Source organism: Culicoides brevitarsis, chromosome 2 (genome assembly GCF_036172545.1).
Source record: "Culicoides brevitarsis isolate CSIRO-B50_1 chromosome 2, AGI_CSIRO_Cbre_v1, whole genome shotgun sequence".
Lineage (NCBI taxonomy): Eukaryota > Metazoa > Arthropoda > Insecta > Diptera > Ceratopogonidae > Culicoides > Culicoides brevitarsis.
Genome location: NC_087086.1, coordinates 2,460,847 through 2,482,156, shown reverse-complemented (window position 1 = coordinate 2,482,156; position 21,310 = coordinate 2,460,847). Strand labels below are relative to the sequence as shown.

Here is a 21,310-nt window from a genome sequence, read left to right as displayed (position 1 = left end):
AAAAATTGGCTACAAGAACTTACTTTCATCACTTTTTGAGCTAAAAATCAATCATCCAAGCATCTCTCGAGCATAAAATGTTTAAATTTGATTCAAATTCAATCTAATTTTGTCATCGTCTATCAACTTTCCAGCATTGAGAGACACTTCCGACAATTTCATCGTGCTTTGTACATGAATTTACATCGAACAAGCGACAAAATCCAAAGAGGATTAATTTCACAATTGAACATCGAACTTGTCTGTGTCTCTCGTTCTGTCATGTCTTTTCCAATTATGATTCTTCGCAAAGAGGTCAAAAATATTACACAGATATTCAATTAGCAGCAATAAGATTAGAAGCAATAAGAAGCCAGAAAAAAAATATAAATCTGTGTTTAATCTACCCTAAAAACGAGGGAGAAATGTGCCATTAGCTTCGAAAAGTACAGAAAAGTTGCGTCATAAATAATCCTCTCTAATTGATTTACACCGCAAAAGAGACCGATACAGACCGAAAAAGGAACTTTATCTCGCATGAAAATTATTTACACACGAGAAAAATGAAAAAACCGGATGAGCTCAGTCGACAGACTGACACCAAATGTTCTCTCGCTTTGCAATAATGTAACTTTGTGTGTGTGTGTATGCGGAGGAGCGACAGTTATGATTTGTGTGTGCACGACAATTTCCTGCAAATACGTTTTATTTGCATGCCATGGCAGAAAGTTGTAGCCCAAAAATCGTTTTGCAGGTGTAAAATCACACTTTGGTCATGTGATGTGAAAAATTGATTTTCATTTCTTCATTCGGTGTGTCACAGGAAGGAGCAAACGACATTTAAAACGAGATTTTTATCAGTTTTCGATAAAATTAAATTTGAGCGCATTTTAATTTTAAAAATTAATTTTTCTTTTTTTTAGATTAAATTGGGAAATCATCTCACGAAGTAACTGAGTATTGGCATTATTTTTAAGTTTTGGTAAGATTTTCTTCTTTTTTTTTTGTAATGAAATCTGTTTCTTAAAAATCACAAAATATTTTTACTTTTTTTTCATATATTTTGTTTTAAATTTCTTATTAATTTAATTTAATTATTTAAAATTTTTTAAATAATTTTTTTTATTTAATTTTAACATTATTTTTTTAATGTTCAGTTTAATTTATTTTTTTTAAAATAATTTTTCAGTTATTTTAATAATTTAATTTAATTTTTTTAAATAAATTTTTAATATTTTTTAAATAATTTTATTTTTATTTTTAATTTTCCTCAAGATTTTTTTTATCAATTCTCAATTTAATTAATTTAAATTAAAAAAATATATTTTAATAAATTTTTTTTATTTTAATTAAATTTTAATTTTTTAGATAAATTTTTAATTTATTTTATTTTTTTATTTTTAATTTTTTTTTTCAATTTTTAAATATTTTTTTTAATTTTCAAATATTTTTTTTATTTTTTTTTAAATATTATTTTATATTATATTTTTTGAATTTTTATCATTTTAATGAATTTTTTTTAATTTTTTTTTATTTTTTTTTTTTAATTTTTAAATTTAAAAAGAATTTTTATTAAATATTTTTTAATTAATTTTTAATTGAAATAATTTAATTTAATTTAATTTAATCTTTTAAATTTTTTTAATAATTTTTTCTCAATAAATTTTTTTTTACAGACAGACAAAAAGTTGTAAAATCGCATTTTTCATTTAAAAAAATGCAAATTTTGTGAAAACTTCAGTATCAAACATGCGACACGGACTATGAGAGATGTCAAGCATGTCACTGTATGTTTCAAAAAGTTTGTCGCGTTGAGAGTGTGCTTGTTATTAGATATGAATTTGATGAAAGAGACACACTCTTCTCTGAATAAATAAATAACTCGAAAGTGGATTATTAAATTGTGTGCTCGACATTCGACTCTCCTCTCTTTCTCATTTTGCTTTTTGATACGAAACATGATCCGGCAGAAAATTAATGAATTTCGTGACATGGCATCACAAAAAGACGCTCTTGTTACCCGGAGACGATAATTTTTTAAGAGAATTTACTATGCAGGAAACTCTTATCTGAAATTTTAGATTAAAATGCACACGAACTGCCCGAGAATCGTTCGATAGTTTGAATTTTAGTTCAAGTTTAGTAGTTTGACGTTGCAGATCGGGCCTCAAAAACATGTCACCGCTTTCAGTTTTAATTGTTTTCATTGCAAATTTGGTCGTTGGAAGATGCGGCGATCCTTACAGCATTGAATGTTCATCGGAAAATCGCTCATCGTGTGTTATAAAAGCAACAAATCCCGTTTTGAACATCGATATTTGCTTCTATGATCGAAATATCACCGAATTACGAGCAACTTCCTTAAAAATTCGCGAGTTGACAGACGTTTTCATCAGTTGTCATCATCTTAAAACACTCAATTTAAGCAGAAATGAGTTGAAAATGCTGAATGTCAACGTTTTTCACGCAAATTCGGCGTTAGAAATTCTCGTGCTGTCATCGAATGACATCGCAACGTTGCCAGTCGGCATTTTTGATGCGTTAATCAGGTTACGGCATCTGGATTTGTCTCGTAATCGCTTACGACATTTCGTGGCGAAGGATTTGCTGAGACGAAACCGCGCACTTGAACACTTGTCACTCACGGAAAATCCCTTGATCGAGTTAGATGTCGAGTTTTTAGTGCAAAATTTGCGGGAAATTGACATTACTGACACGCATTTGAACTGTTTGGAGTTGGAAAATGCCTTTAAAGCCTTTCGTGATGCAAATATAACTATTTTGGAATCCCCGTCGATGGATTTACGGAAAGAAAGAAATTTTGACGTGACTTTTGTGAATGCCTCAAGTTGCTTGAACGACGAACAACGAGCGTTTCAAGACATTTTAAGAGCTCCTTTGGCAGAAAAAGCTGAAAAATTGTTAAAAGACACCCGAATTATGCAAAAATATCAAGAAAGACTCATCAATCGAGTCCTTGAACTCGAAAATAATTTCAAATTTTTGGAAGAAGGTCTGCTGAAAATCATGCGCGAAATGCGAGAAGAAATGAACCAACTCAAGATTTCCTTTGAAAACGATCAAAGACAACGGAAAGACGTAAATCAAAGTAAATCCCTTTAATGTCCTTCTCTGTAGCAGCAAACTGAGCTCCGATAAAACACAATTTAATTTCAATTTGTTAAAAAGTTGTTTCAATAAATTTTAAATAGATTCGAGATTTCGATTAAAATTTTCCTTTCATACCTTTTTAGTGCCATGCATTGGAAGTGTGGGAGCAAAAGGGCTTACAATATAGATAAAGAGCATTAAAAAGGTGAATTATATCGAGATAGTGTTATTGTACAAAAATCGACAAAAACCTGAATGTTTACATAGGAATTTGCTGCTCTTCGTACCTTTTGCTGTTTTTTTAAACTAAATACGTGCGGAAATTGTGTCTATTGTTCGAATAGCAAAACTAGTTACTACCACAAAAACAGACAGGCAAGTAACGAACGAGTGAAGAGACAGCTTATTCATGTTTAGTTTATTTTAAAATTGGTATTTTTCTACAAGAAGACGATGCGATGAGGAAAAATGTTTCATGTTACAAAAATAGTTGAAAAGTTTGAATTAGCTAAAGGCGATTCACAAATTTTTATTTGATTCTTATTTGAGTTTCAAATTTCAAGTTTTTATTTAAATTTTTGAAAATGATAAATTTTAATAAGCAAAAAAATTTAAAAAATTAATCGATTTAAAATTTTTTAAAATTAAAGTAAAAATTACTTAAATTTTTTATTTTTGGTTATTAATTATTCGTTCTGAATTTGAAGAATTAAATTTATATTGAAAAACATTTTTTTTAAATTTTTTTTTTTTTTTGAAAATTAAAATTTTTAAAAGCTTTTTAAATGAAAAAAAAATTAAAAAAATTAAATAATAAATTAATAAAAATAATTTTTTTTCTTAAAATTCTTATAAAAAAATTTTAAACCGAAATTTGAGAATCGCATTTTTGCTAATTCAAATTATCAAAAATTTTATTTTAATATAAATATTAAAATTTTAATACAAATATTAGATTCGATTTAAAATTTTTTTATAAGAAATTTTAAAAAAATTAAAGAAAAAACTTAAATGAAATTTGAAACATTTTCCTAAATTGCCCTTGCCTCATACCTTGTTTATTCAGTAATAAGAGGATAAAAGCATTGGACCTTATGTAATGATTTCTGCCATATATATTCATGAGTTTTTTTTTTGTGTTATCAAATTTGTTGTTCATCATTTTTGTTCCTATTATTTACGAGGAGCGAAAATTCAGATATCAGAATTTAATGAAAGTCATTCTCATCCTCATCTCATCTGAACAAACAAAAATTACACAACTTGTCAATGACTTTTGAAAAAATTCCAACAAAACTCGCAGACAGTGTGAGACAAAAACAAAAACAAAACAAGATGAATTGACAAATCAATTTGATCGATCGAATAACGTGCTGCTGCTGACGAGACAGAAAATCTCCGGATGCGTGAAAAATTTGGACATTGTCAACGTAATGAACTCGTGATTTTTTTTATCTCTCTCTCGTTGCTTGATTTTGATTTGATAAGTAAGTCATTAAAAATTACTCGAAAATTTTTTGTGCAAAGATGAGGAAATTGTCTCCAAGACAACATTTTACGGAGAGGAAAACGAAAGGAATGAAAAATTAAAGAAGGTAAAAAAAAGTAAAGAATGGAAGGAAAAAAAAGGTAACTAAGAGACGTTAACGTTTTTATTTATTAAAGTAAGTTGTTTGAGCAGAGAAGGAAAAATTCACACAAAAGGAAAATTTGCATATTTTTTGTGTCAGACGACGTTCGAGTGATGTTGAAATTATGTAAAGTTTAGAAAAATATGCAAAGAACGATGAGTTTTAATGCATTTTGTCGTGCTTGGAGGAAAAATGCAAAGAAAAATATTAAATTTTTAAAGAAACATAACCTCAATTGAACTTTATGAACAATTTTCATGACTTTTTATTTGAAGATTGAACTGTTTTAAAGTTTTTTTAAAGAAAAAATAGTTCATTTTTGCATTTTATGAAATTTTTTTAAACAAAAAGTTTGAAATTGGCCATAAAATAGATAAAAAATTATAAAATTTGACATCTGTCAATTCAAAAAAAAAATCCGTTAAAAATTTTTATGAAATTTTTTTGCATAATTTTACATTAAATTTGCATAAAATCAAATCAAATTTATCAACATTCACTAAAAAAAAATTAATACTTGAAAAATTATAAAATTTGACATCTGTCAATTCAAAAAAAAAATCCGTTAAAAATTTTTTGTCTACAATTTCAATTTTTTAACAACATTAGTTGCTTGAAATAATTCAAAAATTATCAATTTTCACTAAAAAAAAAATAAAAATCTCAACAGCAAACAGTAAAAAAAATTGTTTAAAAATTATAGTGAAAAGTTTTCTCTTCAATTTCATCCTCAATCGACTCAAATTCGCTGTTAAAACTTTCAAAATGTCAAAAAGTCTCGAATATCTTTGTGCTCTCAAGTCGCAGTCAAGCATTTTTCAACCACAAAAACGACAAAAAAGCCATTTAACAACCCTTATAAAAGACAAGTACTTTAAAAACTAAAGGCAAGTAACAAAAGTGGGTCACCTATATTCACAATTCTGAACATTTCCTCGTGTTTCCTCTTTTTTTTTCCTTCAGTACGTCGTTCACTCACACACGTTGACACTATCAATTTTGTTCTGATGCAGAAAACGAAGCGCAGGAGATGCAACGCACACACGTAATAATCGCTCGTAGTATTACATAAGCCGACATCGACGGAGGCAAACAAGGCAGAGCGAAAACTACGAACGATGGTAATAAAACTGAAGATAACAGTCTGTAAATTTCTCTTATGGAATCAGCTATTTTGTGTTATTGTATTGTTATTATGCCCGACGCACGACGTATACGAAAGGCTTTCAATTCATTTCTCCTCGAGAAATATTATTATTATGGCGCTGTATGTACTTTATTGACTACTTTATCCGTTCGCTTCGTTCGTTCCGTGCTGAAGAAAGACACGACACGATTCCATTATTTTTATCATTCGACGTTACTTGCGTTCGTTTTCCTGCCAGACAATCATTTCCTTAACTTTTAGGGTGTCGCTGGTTGATCCAGACAGTTTTTTTTTCTTTGCTTTATTTCCTTCATTTCGAATCAATTTTGAAAATGAAACTTTTTTTTCTTTGCTCTCTTTTAACTTTTCATGACGATGCACGTCCTTGTCTCCATAACAAAAATGGATAAGATAACAGCAACACAGCACGATGCGACAAACCGACAAACCATACAAAAGTTGCTTGTAAAGAAAGAAAGTAAGAGACAAAACTATGATAGTTGTCATGACTTGTGTAAAAATAAAATTTTAAACGAAAGGAAGCGTTTATATTAACTTTGCAATGAAGATAGTACTGCCTTTCTTTGTTTCTTTCGTTGGGCGTTAGATTTAAGTAGGCTTGTTATATCTCGGAATTCTTGCATATGTGACCCGACAATTGCGGAAAATGGTTTGAAAGTTGTTGTTTTGTGAGAAAATAAGGCAAAATTAATTTTTTCAATAACATTTTGAATGTTTATGATTTTTTGACATTTATTTTTAAAACAAATTAAATGAAATTTAAAAAAAATAATTAAATTAAATTAATTAATTTGATATTAAAAAAAAATTTTTTTTTTTTAATTAAAAATTTATAATTGTTTAAAAACAAAAAACAGTAAATTTTAAATTTTTAAAAATTAATTAATAAAATTTATTTATTCAATAAATTATTTTATTTTAATTTAATTAATTTTTATAAATTTTATTATATAAATATTTAATTTATTTCATAAATTAATTTTCGAAATTTTCGATTTTTATTTATTTTTTTTAAAATAAACTTCAGAAGGTCCTTCAAATAGGATTTTTGTTTAATAAATATCTAAAGTATTTAAATTAATTTAATTTATAAATTTTTATATTTAAATTATTATTTATAAACTAATTAATTATTATTTTAAAAAAATTAAATAAATACATTAAATTAAATATAAATTAATTTATAAATTAATTTTAAATTATTTTTTAATTAATTAAAAAAAAAATTAAAATTAATTTTCAAATTTTGATTCATGTTAATGTTAAGGAATTTCAGTACTTTAAATTAGATTTTTTTATTGATAAATACCTAAAATATTGAAGAAAATGAAAAAAAAAAATTACAAAAAGTTAAAAATTTATCAAAAAAGGCCCTCTTGCGAAAAAAGATGGAACTAATGAAATGTCAAAACATGATCAGCTGATCATTGCGCCATTTTTAATTAAATAATAATTTTTACTAATAAAATAATTGATAGGAAAAACAATAAATTAATGAATTTTGAAGCAAAAACTTGAGAGTAAGTTTGAAAAATTTATTAAATATTTTTTTTCACAGATCTATTCGGAAAAAATAACATGAAGGAAAAGTTGTGACATTTTCTTTAACAAAACAACAAAAAATAAAAACTATCTTGAGCTCCGAGAGTGTTAATAAACAATCCCTAACTCAACTAATATGATTTTTTTTGCTACTTTTCTACAAGAGCAACTTACAAGTCACATGAAGAAGAAAAAGAACAAGACAGTGACTGAGAATAACTCTGATGATTGTTTATTATTTGTATTTTTTTTTGCCTTTCTTTGTTCGCCGTTTGTCGTGTAGGCGGATAACAACTCTCTTTCTCTCTCAATAAACCGACCAAACCAACGTTGGAAATGGAATAAGTTGGAAATTACTTTTGTCCTTGTTGGTAGTAGTTGCTATTTTTATAATTTTTTCTTATTTTTCTTTTTTTTTTGCAGTGCAACGAAACACGTGTGAGTGCGGGATGCAAGAAAAAAAAAGTTACGAAGGGAAGATTTGAGAGGCGTAGAATATAAATTTCATTAATTTATGTCTGGATTCCGAAACTCTTTAATTTAACAAGCCATTAATTAAAGGAACGTAAGTAGCTCGCCGCTCAGTCCATTAATTCCGATCCCTTTTATTATTAATATTACTTACTCTTATAATTGCTAATCTTGTTCGCATTAACTTCTTCAGTGATTAAAAGCTTTTATTATCGCTACTTTTTTTATGATTATTGTCGTCGTCGTCGTGCCACACAACAACAACAACAACGTTCGTTAATTAACTGCGACATTTTTATTTTTTTATTGTTCAGCAGTCAGCACTCAACACGAAGTTGATAAAAATGTTCATTAATTGATATTTTTTAACGTGACGAAGATCAACACACGCGTTTCGATGGCAACATGGAAAAGTATTTTTAATTTGATTTGTGCGTGCTTTTTGCGCGGCGACACACATTTTCGCACTACCCACGATGTGCGATAATGAATTACTTGCAGGGCGTTTACAAAATGGCATAAAATGATGTTTTACGTCTAACGGGATGCATTTTACAGTTTACAGTGCAAAAAAAATTAAATTGGTCAAAAGCAGAGATGTTAAAAATGGTTGAAATTCATCGCAGCAAGGATAAAAAAAATTATTTTTTCAAGGTAAAAATTAAGTAATTATTTTTTTAAATATTAAAATAAATAAATAAATTAAAAAAAAAATATTTAAAAAAAAAATTATATTAAATAAATTATTTTTAACAAATTTTAATTAAAAAAAAAAAAATCGAAAAAATTTAATTTAAAAAAAATATAATTTTAATTTTTATTCCAATTAAATTAAACCAAGCATTTTACTTCTGCAAAATTTTCATATATTTTAAATTAAAAAATTATTAAAAAAAAAATATATTTTTAAAGAATTTAATTTAAAAAAAATTATTTTTAAAGAAATTTTAATTTAAAAAAAAATTGTTTTTAAATTTTAAAAAAAAAAAAAATTTTAATTAAAAAAAAATAAAATTCGAAAATAATTCGAGAAAAAAAATTAAATTATTAAAAAAATTTTAATTTTTAAAAAATTTATTTTTTTAATTTTTTCCAATTAATTCAAACCAAGCATCTTACTTTAACAAAATTTTCATATTTTTGTTAAAAAATTTTGAAATTTTTATCAAACTAAAAATTTGATGTAAAAATCTATTCCACAAAATACGAAAAGCACGTCCCTGTTCACCATAAAATTACAAAACCGAGCAAAACGAAGCGAAATGCGACATATTTAATTGAGTGACTGACAGTTGTTGGTAAAATCTGTGGAATTAACTTTTTTTTATCTTCCTACCTTGTTGGTCCCCATTTTTGCGTGTGGCTCGTGTAATTTTTTTTTGTGCGGTTTACGGTAACACGTTTATTTTTGTGTAAATTTCATTATTTTCCAATAAATAAAATAAATTGAATTTATTTTTTTTATCATTTATTTTCATTCATTGAAGAGCGTGCGAGAGTTTTTTCTTCCATTCTATTCATTAATGGACGTTATCTCTTCTTTTTTATCTAAAAATCTATAAAAATGTCTCTTAATAGCGCTTTTTTAAAAAAATTTCTTCGCTGTCATGGCGAACAAAAAGTGACCTTTTAATTTAGTAATAAAGTAGAAGCTTCTGTATTTTACGATGTGTGCGGCGGCGGTTATTCAGAACAAAAAGAAAAAAAAGGGAGAGAAAGTAATAAAATAATGTTTTTATGATCTTTGATGATGATGACAATATGCGGTTCGAAATGGAGACGCCTTGTTCCCCTATTTCAATTTTTTTTTTGCGAAATTTAATCCAAACAAAAAGGATAAGGGATAAAAAGCTGAGCTTGAGACAATATATCAATAAATGTTTGTCTTGTTTTCTATTTACACAAAAAAAAAAATATTCACAAGAGACACAAAAAATAAATAAAATAAACAAGGAAGATGACATCCATTTTAGCGCAGCACGGAAAAAATTCTTGTGTTATCTGTCTCAATTCCGAAATAAATAAAAATGTTTTCATTACACACAAAATTGAATCAACGTTTCTTCTCATGTCATGACGATGATGGGTCCCTTTTTTGTTGCCTTGATGCATTCTCCAGCAAAAAAAAAGTTTTACGTTTTTTTTTTCATTTTGTAGGTAAATTCATGACAAATGCTGCGAATATGTTTGAATGTATTCAAAAAAAGCAAAAAAAAAGAACGGAAAAAAATATCTTGATGATGAGATAGAGAAGAGAAGAACGAACGTGGGCGCATTTTATCAGAGATTTATGAATGTGCGTGGAATGCAAAACAAACGTAAATAAATGAGTAGAAGCTTAAACGAAAAATCGTTGGCGTAAATTTTTTATCGGATTTTATAAGATTTTTGACGGATTTTTAATGTTTGAGTTGCTGAAACTCCCTAAAAATTGTAAACAAAAAAATTTCTAACCTCAAAATTTCATAAAACGAAATGTCAACATACGATCAGCTGATCAGCGCGAAATTTTCAAAACAATATTTTAATAAATTTTTATGGAAATATCAATAAAAAAGGATATTAGTTGCCTAAAAATGCTCTGAAAATCATTTAAATGAAGACTATGCCATGAAAAATTTAAAAAAATCCTTGATCTTTTAAAACTAACCTCAAAATTTTCAAATTTTTGCTCTTAAAAGCACATAAGCCAAAAAAAAAAGATAAAACTGTGAGAAAAATTCTAACTGAACGCATTAAAATGCTACTCGTTCATTTCACGTCAGATTCTATCACTCCTTTTCCTTTTTAGCTCCCGAATCGAAGCACGCGCATAAGGCTCGAGACAAAACACAACGAAACATGGGACCGCAAAAACTTCGAGGCATTGAATTTCATTTTGATTCTTTGTTTTTTTTTCTCTTTTTCATTCTTTTCAATTTTATTGTGGCCATTTTCATTCATTTTCCATTATTTTTCGTGTTATTTTAATTTTCATAAAAAATTATTTGTTTTTGATGGGTTTTCATTTTTTTTCCATTTTCTCTCATTTTTTTTATTTTTATTGAATGGAAAGTAATACGATGCGGTTAGAACCTCATTAACTGAACATTATGCCGAAAAAAATGGGATTCTTTGACAATTTAATGAGACTTTGAGTTGTAAGTATCTCCCAACTAATCAATCTTCTTACGTTCACATCTTACGTTTTCCTTCCGTATCCGTTTTTTTTTCTTCATTCATTTATTCATAAATGTCTTGTCTATCAAAGAAAATTTTTTTTCGGGACCCAAAAGCGTATCGTTTGAACACGTGTTTCTCGTAAAGCCTTTAAATTTTGTATGTGGCTCGGCAAAAGAAGATTAATTGTCTGAAAAACTGAAAAATGTTGCCGATTTATCCGGTGTCTTACATGCAATGCGATCCCTTTTTTAGCATTTTAAGGAGAAATAAATATTAAAAAGGTTTTGTCGACTACTTAGCAGTATCGTTGACGTAATAACTGCTTTTTTGATAAAATATTTATTTATTAAGAGCAATTTATATTTTTCGTATTTTTCTTTTTTTGACAGAAAGTTCTCGTTTAACACGGCAGCAAGTTAGTTGGAGCGAGTAATTGAGACAATTACGTTGACTTTGCGAGTGGAAATTGACAAAGTCATCAATCATCGTTCATTTAATACAATTTCGATTCGTTGACATGGGTGAAATTTTTTTACGTAAGACTTATTAAATTTATTTCAATTTTTTTTTTACATTTCGTCCTTTAAAAGTTTGAAAATAATTTTTCTTATCTTTTAAAATTAAAAATATTAAAATATTTTTTTTTTCAAGTAAAAAAAAAAAAAATATTAAATAAAAATTCCTAAATAATTTTTTAAAATTTTGTTTAAAAATTTTAAAATTTAATTAAATAAAAAATTAAATAAAAATTAATATAGAAAAAATTTTTTAAATTTTGTTTAAAATTAATTTTTATTTTAATAATTTTTTTTATTAAAAATTTTATTTTTTATTAATTAATTTTGATAAATAAAAAATAATAATTTAATAATAATTAAAGTAATAATAAAATATTTTTTTAATTTTTAAAAATTTTATTTAAAATAATTTTTTTATATTGTGTCTTAAAATTTTAAATTTTATTAAAATTTTTTTTAAAAAAATTATTTTATTTTAGTTAAAATTTAATTTGAAAATTTTTTTTTTTTTAAATAATTAATTTTTTTTTATTTAATTTATTTTTATTTATTTCTTTAGATTTAAAGACGAGGAATAAAATGCTTGAAAAAAATTGAAATGACCTAAAATGTTCGCAAAATCTGAAAACAGGCTTTTACAACGAACACAAAACAAAACAAACATCTCACACAAACAAACAACAAAAAAAAAGTTTTTTTATCATTTATTTTCTCGAGTTCTCGTTTCCTTGTCTGCCTCAACTTTTTTTTTGCTGTTGGTTGTTTTGTTTTGTTATTGTATTATTTATGAATGATTCAAAAGTTGATTTTTTTCTTCCTTTTCGCAGCTTTGCCATGTCACTTAGTTGACTTGGATGGAATGAGTCCCATTAAGAATTTTCAAAGCTCACGAGACAAAGAAAGGAGATAATTTCGTCTAATTATTCGGTAAATATTTGTGTCAACAGTAAATATTTGCAAAGGAGGATTATTTTGTCGTCACTTGAAGATGTTTCGCGCGCCAATGCCAGATGTTCGGTCCAAACTAAATTTTTTTCTTCACAGTGTCACGTTTTTGGCCATAAAACAAACTTAAAAAGTTACATGGAATTTTTCCACAAACCGCATGGAATTCTCGTTGGGATCTCATTAAGCGCAGCTCTTATCGACGAACCGATCACGTACGCGGAAAACGGAAATATTTGATATCTCTTGTGAGTTGGTCCATGAATCGAAGCGTAATATGAAACTTTTTCCGATGCAAGAGCTTAAAAAATTATATGATTAAATTTTAATGTTTTATTTTGCATGAAAAAAAATTCTTCGGTACATTTTGTGGCTTCGTGTGTGGTAAATTGTCTAACATTTCCTGATTTTATGATGAATGTGCCGTCATGAGAGATGATGATGATGAAAATTTTCAAAAAAATATAAAAATGAATAATGAAGATGATGATGAGCATGAAGTTCATGAGGTAATTTGCATCAAAATTAAGAACTTTTGATTAAAAGTTTTTCGTTTTCGGGGCATTTGCAGCAATAAATTTTTCTTTTCTTAAAAAAACAAGAAATTTGAATTTCGGTTTTATGAATTTTCCTTTGCTAATTCAACTTTTCTGTCAAATTTCAGCACTCTTGCGGCGAAAGATGGAACTAATGAAATGTCAGATCAGAACGCGCCATTTTTAACACGAGGCATTTGGGAGCAGAGACAATTAGAAGGAAGAAAATTGGCGAAAAATAGCTGAAAAATCAAGGAAAACTTGGATTTGGAGTGAAAAAAGTTCGGTAAGTTATTAAATTGTGAAAAACATTATTAAAACTCAACTCCTTACGATTTTTTCGAGTCGTAAGGAGGTATTTTTTTACAGCCGTGCTTCGTAAAGGACTTGGAAGGAGACAAATATGACACGGAAATCGGAAATTGTTTGGTAAGATCTAAAATCTTTAGAAAATAAGTCAGATATTTCATAATTGAGCACTTTTCGTACAGGGAATTAATCATAAGTTTTTTTTTTCGTAACAGGATTTGTGATCCTCTTTAGTTTTTAAGGGTTTCTGCACTTAGTGCGTTAGGAAATGTTTAGGGAACGACACGAAAAGTGCTCTAAAATAGCTTAGTTAGATAAATTCTTCTTAAAAAAGGTGAATTTTTGGGAAAATTTCCCTAAAATTTGCGAAACTTCTTTTAAATAAACATCTGGTTTGTACAAAATCTTCTTTTTATTCGAGAAATTTGAAGAAGATCACAAAAACATGCCATGTGCTAAATCAAACGTTCCGTCGTTTGTCAATAAAAATGAAATATTTTTATTTGAGGGTCATAAAAAAACATCCATACTACTTCTGCTCTAATGAAACGGACAAAAAAACACACCGAAAAACATCGTTTCTTCAGCATTCATTATGAATATTTTATTCGTACAAAATTTGAATGAAATTCATCAAAAAATTATGTTTTTTTTTGTGTGCAGTTCGTTTTTTTCCCTCATTTAATACATTTTTCATTTCTCAAATGATTTCACTTGAATTTTATTTTTTGTTAGTCATTTTTCAACTGGATATTTTTTTTTACTTCTTTTTATTTTAAAGAATTGTAAAAAAAAATTTAAAGCTTCAAAAATGTCATTGACACACAAAAACATGACGAATTATCTTTTTTTTTTCTCTTTCCTCTCTGTTTCATCTCATCGCGAAACAAAAAAAAAAAGTAAAATTAGCTCGTAGCTTGTCCAGCAAATGTCATATTAATGCATACGATAGCTCAGCTCGTACATTCAAGGGATTAAAATTAAGTTTTATTGCGGTTTTTGTTCGTACTGTGCACGTTTATGTTTTTTTTTTATTTTTGGCATTGCTCGTGTTGAAGTCGTTCATGCATAAAAAATAATGAAAAATTGTGTAATTTGTGTGTTTTTTCGAAGCGTCTGGCGTTTTTGGAATGGAAAATGCCTCCAGTGGCATGAAAAAATGTAAATAACGCACAAAGAAGAGACGAAAAGAGGAGAGTTGTTGTTGACATAAAATGAAAGATCCGACATGAGCACGAGTCGAAAGATAAAACAAAACAAAACTAAAAAGAGTAGAAGAGAAATTATGTCATTATCATCATCATTATTTTAATTTTAAATAATTGTCTGGAAGATAGCGGCGCGGAAGTCAAGTGTGAATGGGCGACGTTCTACTTTTTATTTTATCGCACTTTGAAAATTTTTTGTTTTTATTAATTCTTAAAGATATTGAAAAAAAAATAAATAAATAAAAATTTTAAAAATAAAAATTAAAAAAAAATAAATTAATTAATTAATTAAATTAAAATAAATTAAAATCAAATAAAAATAATTAAATAAATAAAATTTTAAAGTTAAAAATAAATTTTCAAAATGGGTTAAAAAATAAATAAAAATTTTAAAAATAAAATTATAAAAAAAATTAATAAATTGATTAATTAATTAAATTAAAATAAATTAAAATCAAATAAAAAAAAAATAAATAAAATTTTAAAATTAAAATTTTAAATAAAATTTTAAAATTAAAAATAAATTAAATAAATTTTCGAAATGGGTCAAAAATTTGCATTCACCTAAAATATTGAAAATTTAAAATAAAATTCGAGTTAAAAACTTAAAAAGAAATAAAATTCTAAAAATTTTTAATGTAAAATGGGATGAAAATTTATAAATTGTCTGAGGACTTTGAGAAATAATTTTAATTATTCATATTAAAAATGTTCATTGGGACGAAAAATTTAATTTGTACGATAGGTCAAAAATATAAAATGTGCATTGGGGCGAAATTTCAAAATATTGAAATAAAAATTAAAAAAATAAGAATTTTAGTATTAAAAATAAAATTTTTTGAAAATTAAAAATTTTCATTGGGTAAAAAACATAAAAATATGCATTGGGTTGAAAAAAATATTAAAAAATCATGTAAATAAAATTGTTAAATGTCCTCTGTGGAAATTCAATGACAACATTTTATAATTTTCTCTTAATTTTCCGTGACACAATTCATTTCACGAGTGAAAAAATATCGACAATAATGAAGCAAAACTCAATAATTTCCAATAAAATGGAAAATTTGTAACTTCATTAATTAATTACACGCACATGTAAACCCACACTCGCAGCGCGCGACAAATAATAACAGGACATGAAACAGGCTCTGATGCGAGAGAGATATTTAAAAATTAATTTACCTTTTTTTATGTAATAATAACTGTCGCCCGCTCGTGTACGCCGCGGCGTGATGTAACGATAAAAACACAATTTGATTATTTTGTAACATCGACATGCGACGACGACGTCGACTAAAAAGTGACATGATTATGATATCATTTGCATGAGCAAACCGTATTTTGCATTAAAATTTTTTTTTTATTCATTAGCATTAAAAAGAGTCCACACATCGCCGTTTTACATGAAAGCTCAGACCAACGTCGATGCATTAAAAATAATAACGCTGATGCGGCTGAAGCGCAAAATGTTTGTGTTGTGCCTCGATTCCGAGTTAAACAGCACATTTGGGAATTTTTAAAATATTCTCTTTTTTTTGCGCTTCGTTCGTTTGTTTTGCTGGAGGGATGCGACAAGAAACAAATATGTTGCTTTTTTCGGGCTACGAGCGTGGGGAGAACGAGAGAGAATGTAGGACACTGTGCCATCATCATTTTCATCGATATTATGACGTTCACGACATCGACAGAGTGGATAGAGGATTTTAATAAGGTCAACATTGTTTGTATGGCGCGTCGTGTGTACGCGTTCGAATGCTTCCTTTGGGGCGAAAATATAAAATTACTAAAAAAATTGATATAAATGTGTGCGGTAGAGCAAAAAATATGTTTTTGAATATTCAAAACGGAGCAATAGAGGTTCGTTTGACAGAGATTTGACTTTGAGCTTCATTTGAAAAGAGGAAAATTGATTGAAATTGCCTTTAGGATTTTTTTGATTGATAATTTGACTAAAAATTGTTCTGTGACGAGCTTCAGGTCTCATAAAATAGAATTTATTTTCGAAAATAACGAAAATTAGCAGAAATTGTCTTTAGTTTTTTTCTCAAAGGATAAAAAATGTCAAAAAATCAATCTGTGAAGAAAAAAATTAAGAAATTGGGTCAAAAATCATTCAGTGAAAAATTTTAAAATTGTAAATTTAAAGAAAAATTCCATAATTTTAAGTTTCAAAATATTTTCTGTCAAGAAATAACAAAAATTAATGACAAAATCTTCAATTTTCTTTTTAATTTAAAAATTGCTCTGTTAAATGCGTTAAAAATAAAAGAAATTAATATTTTATGAAGAGCTTTAATTTTCAAAAATATTAAAATTGCATTAAATATTCATTTTTTATCTTTTGAATTAAAATAAAATTCATAAATTACTCTTTTTGAAGTCTACTGAAACGAAAAATTTAATACTTTTCAAAAATTAAAAGCGAAAATTGAATTTTAAATTCTTGTCTTTTGTCTAAAAAGCTCAAAAAATTATTTTTAATTTAATTTTCTGATCCAAAAAGACGAATTTTCATACAATTTCTTTAAATTTCTGTCAAAATTGAATCTTTTTCAACCAAAAACGCCTTTTTCTGATAAAATCCTTCGCTAAAACCCAAATTTTCCATAAAAACGTGTCGCCATGGTCCCTCAACGCGGCGCATCAGAACTTGACATCACTCAAAACTCCCACGAGAGGCCGAAAAATAATACGGTTAAGCCTCTTCAAGGTTTATTTTCACCCAAAATTACTTTGTCACGACATGTCAGATGAGCGTTATGCAACTGACAAGCCCCCTTTTTGCTTTTTTTTATATTTTTTTGATGTGTCTAACAAATTGGTTGGATGATAACAACAGCGAGACTGGAAACGCGATATGACATCATCATGAGAATTTCTCGTTGTGCCGTTTTAAAAGCAATGACAATAATCATATTACGAAGACGACATGGAGCTACGAGCAAACAATATTTTTGCTGTCTACTTCGGTGTGACACTTTTTCCGCGTGTGTTTCGCAAGAAAGCAAACACGGCACACGTCTTGAGATGATAATAATTTTATTATATTCATTCAAGAAAATACCTTTAGAGGGAAAAGTTTTTCGTTATTTTTCGTGTTTGGAGCGGAGAAACGGAGAAATTTTTCCGCATATGAGGAGATTTTGTTTCCGCTCTCGTGATATTTGAATAATTTTATGGATGGAAACGTCGCATCAAATTTGTTTATGACAAAAAGTTCACAGGAAGTCGTCGTGGGATGTAGAAATGTAACAAAAAACGGACCTTTTTCCCTTTTTTTTTGCCTCTCTATTCGTATCGGAGGAAGAATAGCTTATGATAATACACTCGTAGTTAAGTCATTTACGGTCATCATTATTAGTTGAACCGTAAACAAATTGAACACATACCACACACACACGATGGCAGAAAAAATTGCGGTCAAAACTTTTTTCTTCTGTAATCCGTTTTTAATTTACCTGTGTTGTTAGTTGTTTACTGTCCTTTGATTAAAATGTTCGGTTGACCGACAAAACCGCTCGTAAAAGGCACAAAATGACATTAAAGAGTGCCGTATTAAAGCAAAAAATGTGCGGAAAAAGCAATAAAAAAATTGCGAAAGAACAAAAAGAGACTGAAGAAGAAGAAAAAACGAGCTCTTAATATCTTTATGGCTGTCAAGGAGGCGAATAATCCGTCTTTAGTGCAAAAACATTCAAATGTGTAGCGTTTAATTCTTCGCAACACACCGCGTCATGTCATTTTCCGCCTTTTTTCTTCGATACAAAAAAATTCGCGAGTAATAAAACGCTGTTGTTTTACTAAATTTGTCGTGAAAAACACGGGGAAAAAATTTGTAGAAAGTTATCGTTGTGGAAAAAGCCCAAGGCGCATTTTGAATATTTTTCTCAGAATTTATTTTAATTTTAAATCAAAATTTTTAAGAATATTTTTAATTTTTTTTATTTTTTTAAATTATGATTATCTAAGTTTTCAATTTTTGTGCAAAACTTCAATTTATGAGAGAAAATTTCATCACAAAGGCCAATTTAAATTTTTGACCCAATGCACATTTTAAAATTTCTTTCAATTTTAATTTAAAAAAATGACAATTTAATAAAAAATTATTTTTTTTATCATATTTTAAGATTTAAAGAAAAATTTTTATCCCAAAGCACAATTTAAATTTTTGACCCAATGCACATTATAATTTTTTTTTTATTTTAAATGAAAAAAATGACAATTTAATAAAAAATTAATTCAAATTAAATTTTTTTATCATATTTTTATCCCAAATTTGTTTATTTTTAAAATTTTTATTCCAAAGCACAATTTTAATTTTTAACCCAATGCACATTTTAAAATTTTTTTTTTATTTTTAATTTTTTTTTATTTTAAAAAAATTTCAACCAGACAGACGTTAAAAAAATTTTTTTTTTCTGTAAAAAAACGCAAAAAGGGGTATAAATGCCACGACATTCAAATATAACTCAAAAGGTAATCCAAAAACTCAACACAGGAAAAATAAAAAATGATAAAGTGAGCCATTTTAGTGTATAATTTTTTTGTTCGCGACAGGTTTTTGTTGTTCGCAGCCCCATTTACAGACATCTCGCTCTATGTTAAGTTTACAATAATATATGAATGAGAAAGAAAAAACGATGAAATTAGAATAAGTACATTCGGATGCTGAGGAGTGAAAGCAGCAAAAAAAAACAAAAGAAGCGACGCTGCTTGAAGAAGGGGAAAATTAAAATGAAAAATTAGGTGTACATGTGTTGTGTTTGTTTGTTTGCCTCTTTGTTTGTACGAAAAAGAAAAAAAAAACACGCGAACGCTGAAGCAAGAACGGATAATGAATACAAATAAAAACAGACAAGACAAGAAGAGAAAGGAAGACGGAGGAAATTGAAACACATAATTAAAAACAGATAAATTTGTATTCAAAAGGGTCGTAAAAGAAAAGAAACGAAAAGGGAGGCTTTGTTTCATGACTTCATGAAAATAAAAAAAAAAATGAGAAAGAAGAGTTATTTGTGAGGCAACAGCAGGTAGAACATCATCATTATTATTAAATTCATAAAGTGCTGAGAGGAATTTGTCATTAGATCGAATTTTTCATTTTTTTTTCTCGCATAATGAAGGTTCGAGAAATGATATTTTAAGGTTCAATTGTGACGTTTATTCAAATTTATGGAGTCTTAACTTGAAAAATGGGACAAAAATTGTGTCGAAATGTTTGTTTATGGATTTAAAGGTCATTTAGGTGTTATTTTATATTGATAAGAATTTCGTTTTGGTTTCGATTTATAGAAAAATTGACAAAAAATCAGATTTTTAAGGACTCATTAAGCAAAATTTGTTTGAAAAAGCCGAATATTTTTTGTTCAGGATGACAAGCCTAATCGAGAACACTAACCCTCATTTCAATCGAAGACATGTCGAAAAATAATAAAAAATTCTGCCCATTCACAGTATAAAAAAAAATTGACTTGAAATAGGGATTTAAATGTTAATTTTATTTGAAAATAGTTCATTAAATTCTCAAAAACCAAAATTTTTATTCAGAAAATTTTTTTGAAGATATTTAAAACTTAAAAATTTTCTCATTTATAATCAGCAGGCTAAAAAAAATTAACCAAAAAAAATATTTAAAAAATATTTGAAAATTAGGGAGAGGATTTAACTTGAAATTTAATGCAAAATTGATTTAAAGATAATTATTTTAAATAATTTCTTATGAAATAGGTCAAAATTTTTATTAAATTTTAATTTAATTTTAATTTTTTTTTATTTTCTCATAACTCTTTATTTTCATTCATTCAAATTTTTAAAAAATATTTAATTTATTTTTTTCTGAGTTTAAGCTCGTTTTTCGCAAAAAATTAAAATTCTCGAACCAACTCCTCAATATAATTAATTGAAAAAAAATTTTTAATTAAAATTTTCATGTCATCGACTTTTCTCAATCGAATTTTCCGTTCCAATTTTTTAAGTACAAATATTTCAAAAGATCGTTTGCGTGATTTAATCCACCCCAGAAACTCGACACACAATGAATTCGTCTGGAAAATCAATTTGTTTACTTTAATCACACATTTGAATCTTTTTGTTTATATTTAAAACGCGTAAAATTCAATTATGTTCGAAACACGCGGAATTCGTAAACAAAAAAGTCGTGCCTTGCCTCTGAATCACCGTTTGAATCATCAATTTTGAAACAAAAATTTTTTTTTAGAGAAACGATAAATACTAACCAAGGTATAATAACGTGGTTGCTTCACTTTTATCCGCATCCATTTTCTTCTCCATCTTTTTCTCTCTGTCGTTCTACGTTGCTACTTTAATCATGTTTCGTTTTTGTTGTTGTTTTTTCGTAGGTAGGCGGCGAGTCAATCAAGAAACTTTTTTTTTCCTTGTAAATTTTCTTCTTCCTAATTTTTCATTATTATATCACTCTGACACCAACAACGTCGCCGTGTATCGATATAATTATTACTTTTCGATTTTTCTTTGATTTTCATGCTAAACTTTTGTTGTTTGTTGTCGGCATGCGAAAAAAAAGGATGAGAACGTGAGAAACTTTTTACTTAACAACGAATCTCATAAAATTTTAATCGTGATGAAAAAGTTGAATTGGATGAGAAAAGTTGCATACTTATTATTACCTATATTCCGTTTTTTTTTCCGAAGATGTTAAAAAAATGTAAGATTCATGAATTTGTAATAAAATTCATGGATCTGTAAGTAG

The 21,310-nt window shown here is 27.1% G+C and overlaps 1 protein-coding gene across 1 annotated transcript in view; it reads right to left on the bottom strand.

Moving 5' to 3' along the window:
* LOC134829459 (muscle calcium channel subunit alpha-1) overlaps positions 1-20,872 on the bottom strand; it is a 55,710-nt gene extending 34,838 nt beyond the window's left edge. Inside the window, exon 1 of the mRNA XM_063842528.1 lies at positions 20,817-20,872. Within this exon, the coding sequence (XP_063698598.1) occupies positions 20,817-20,871 (55 nt within the window). The 5' untranslated portion in view covers position 20,872. The remainder of the gene's footprint in view (positions 1-20,816) is intronic.
* Positions 20,873-21,310: the final 438 nt, after the last annotated feature.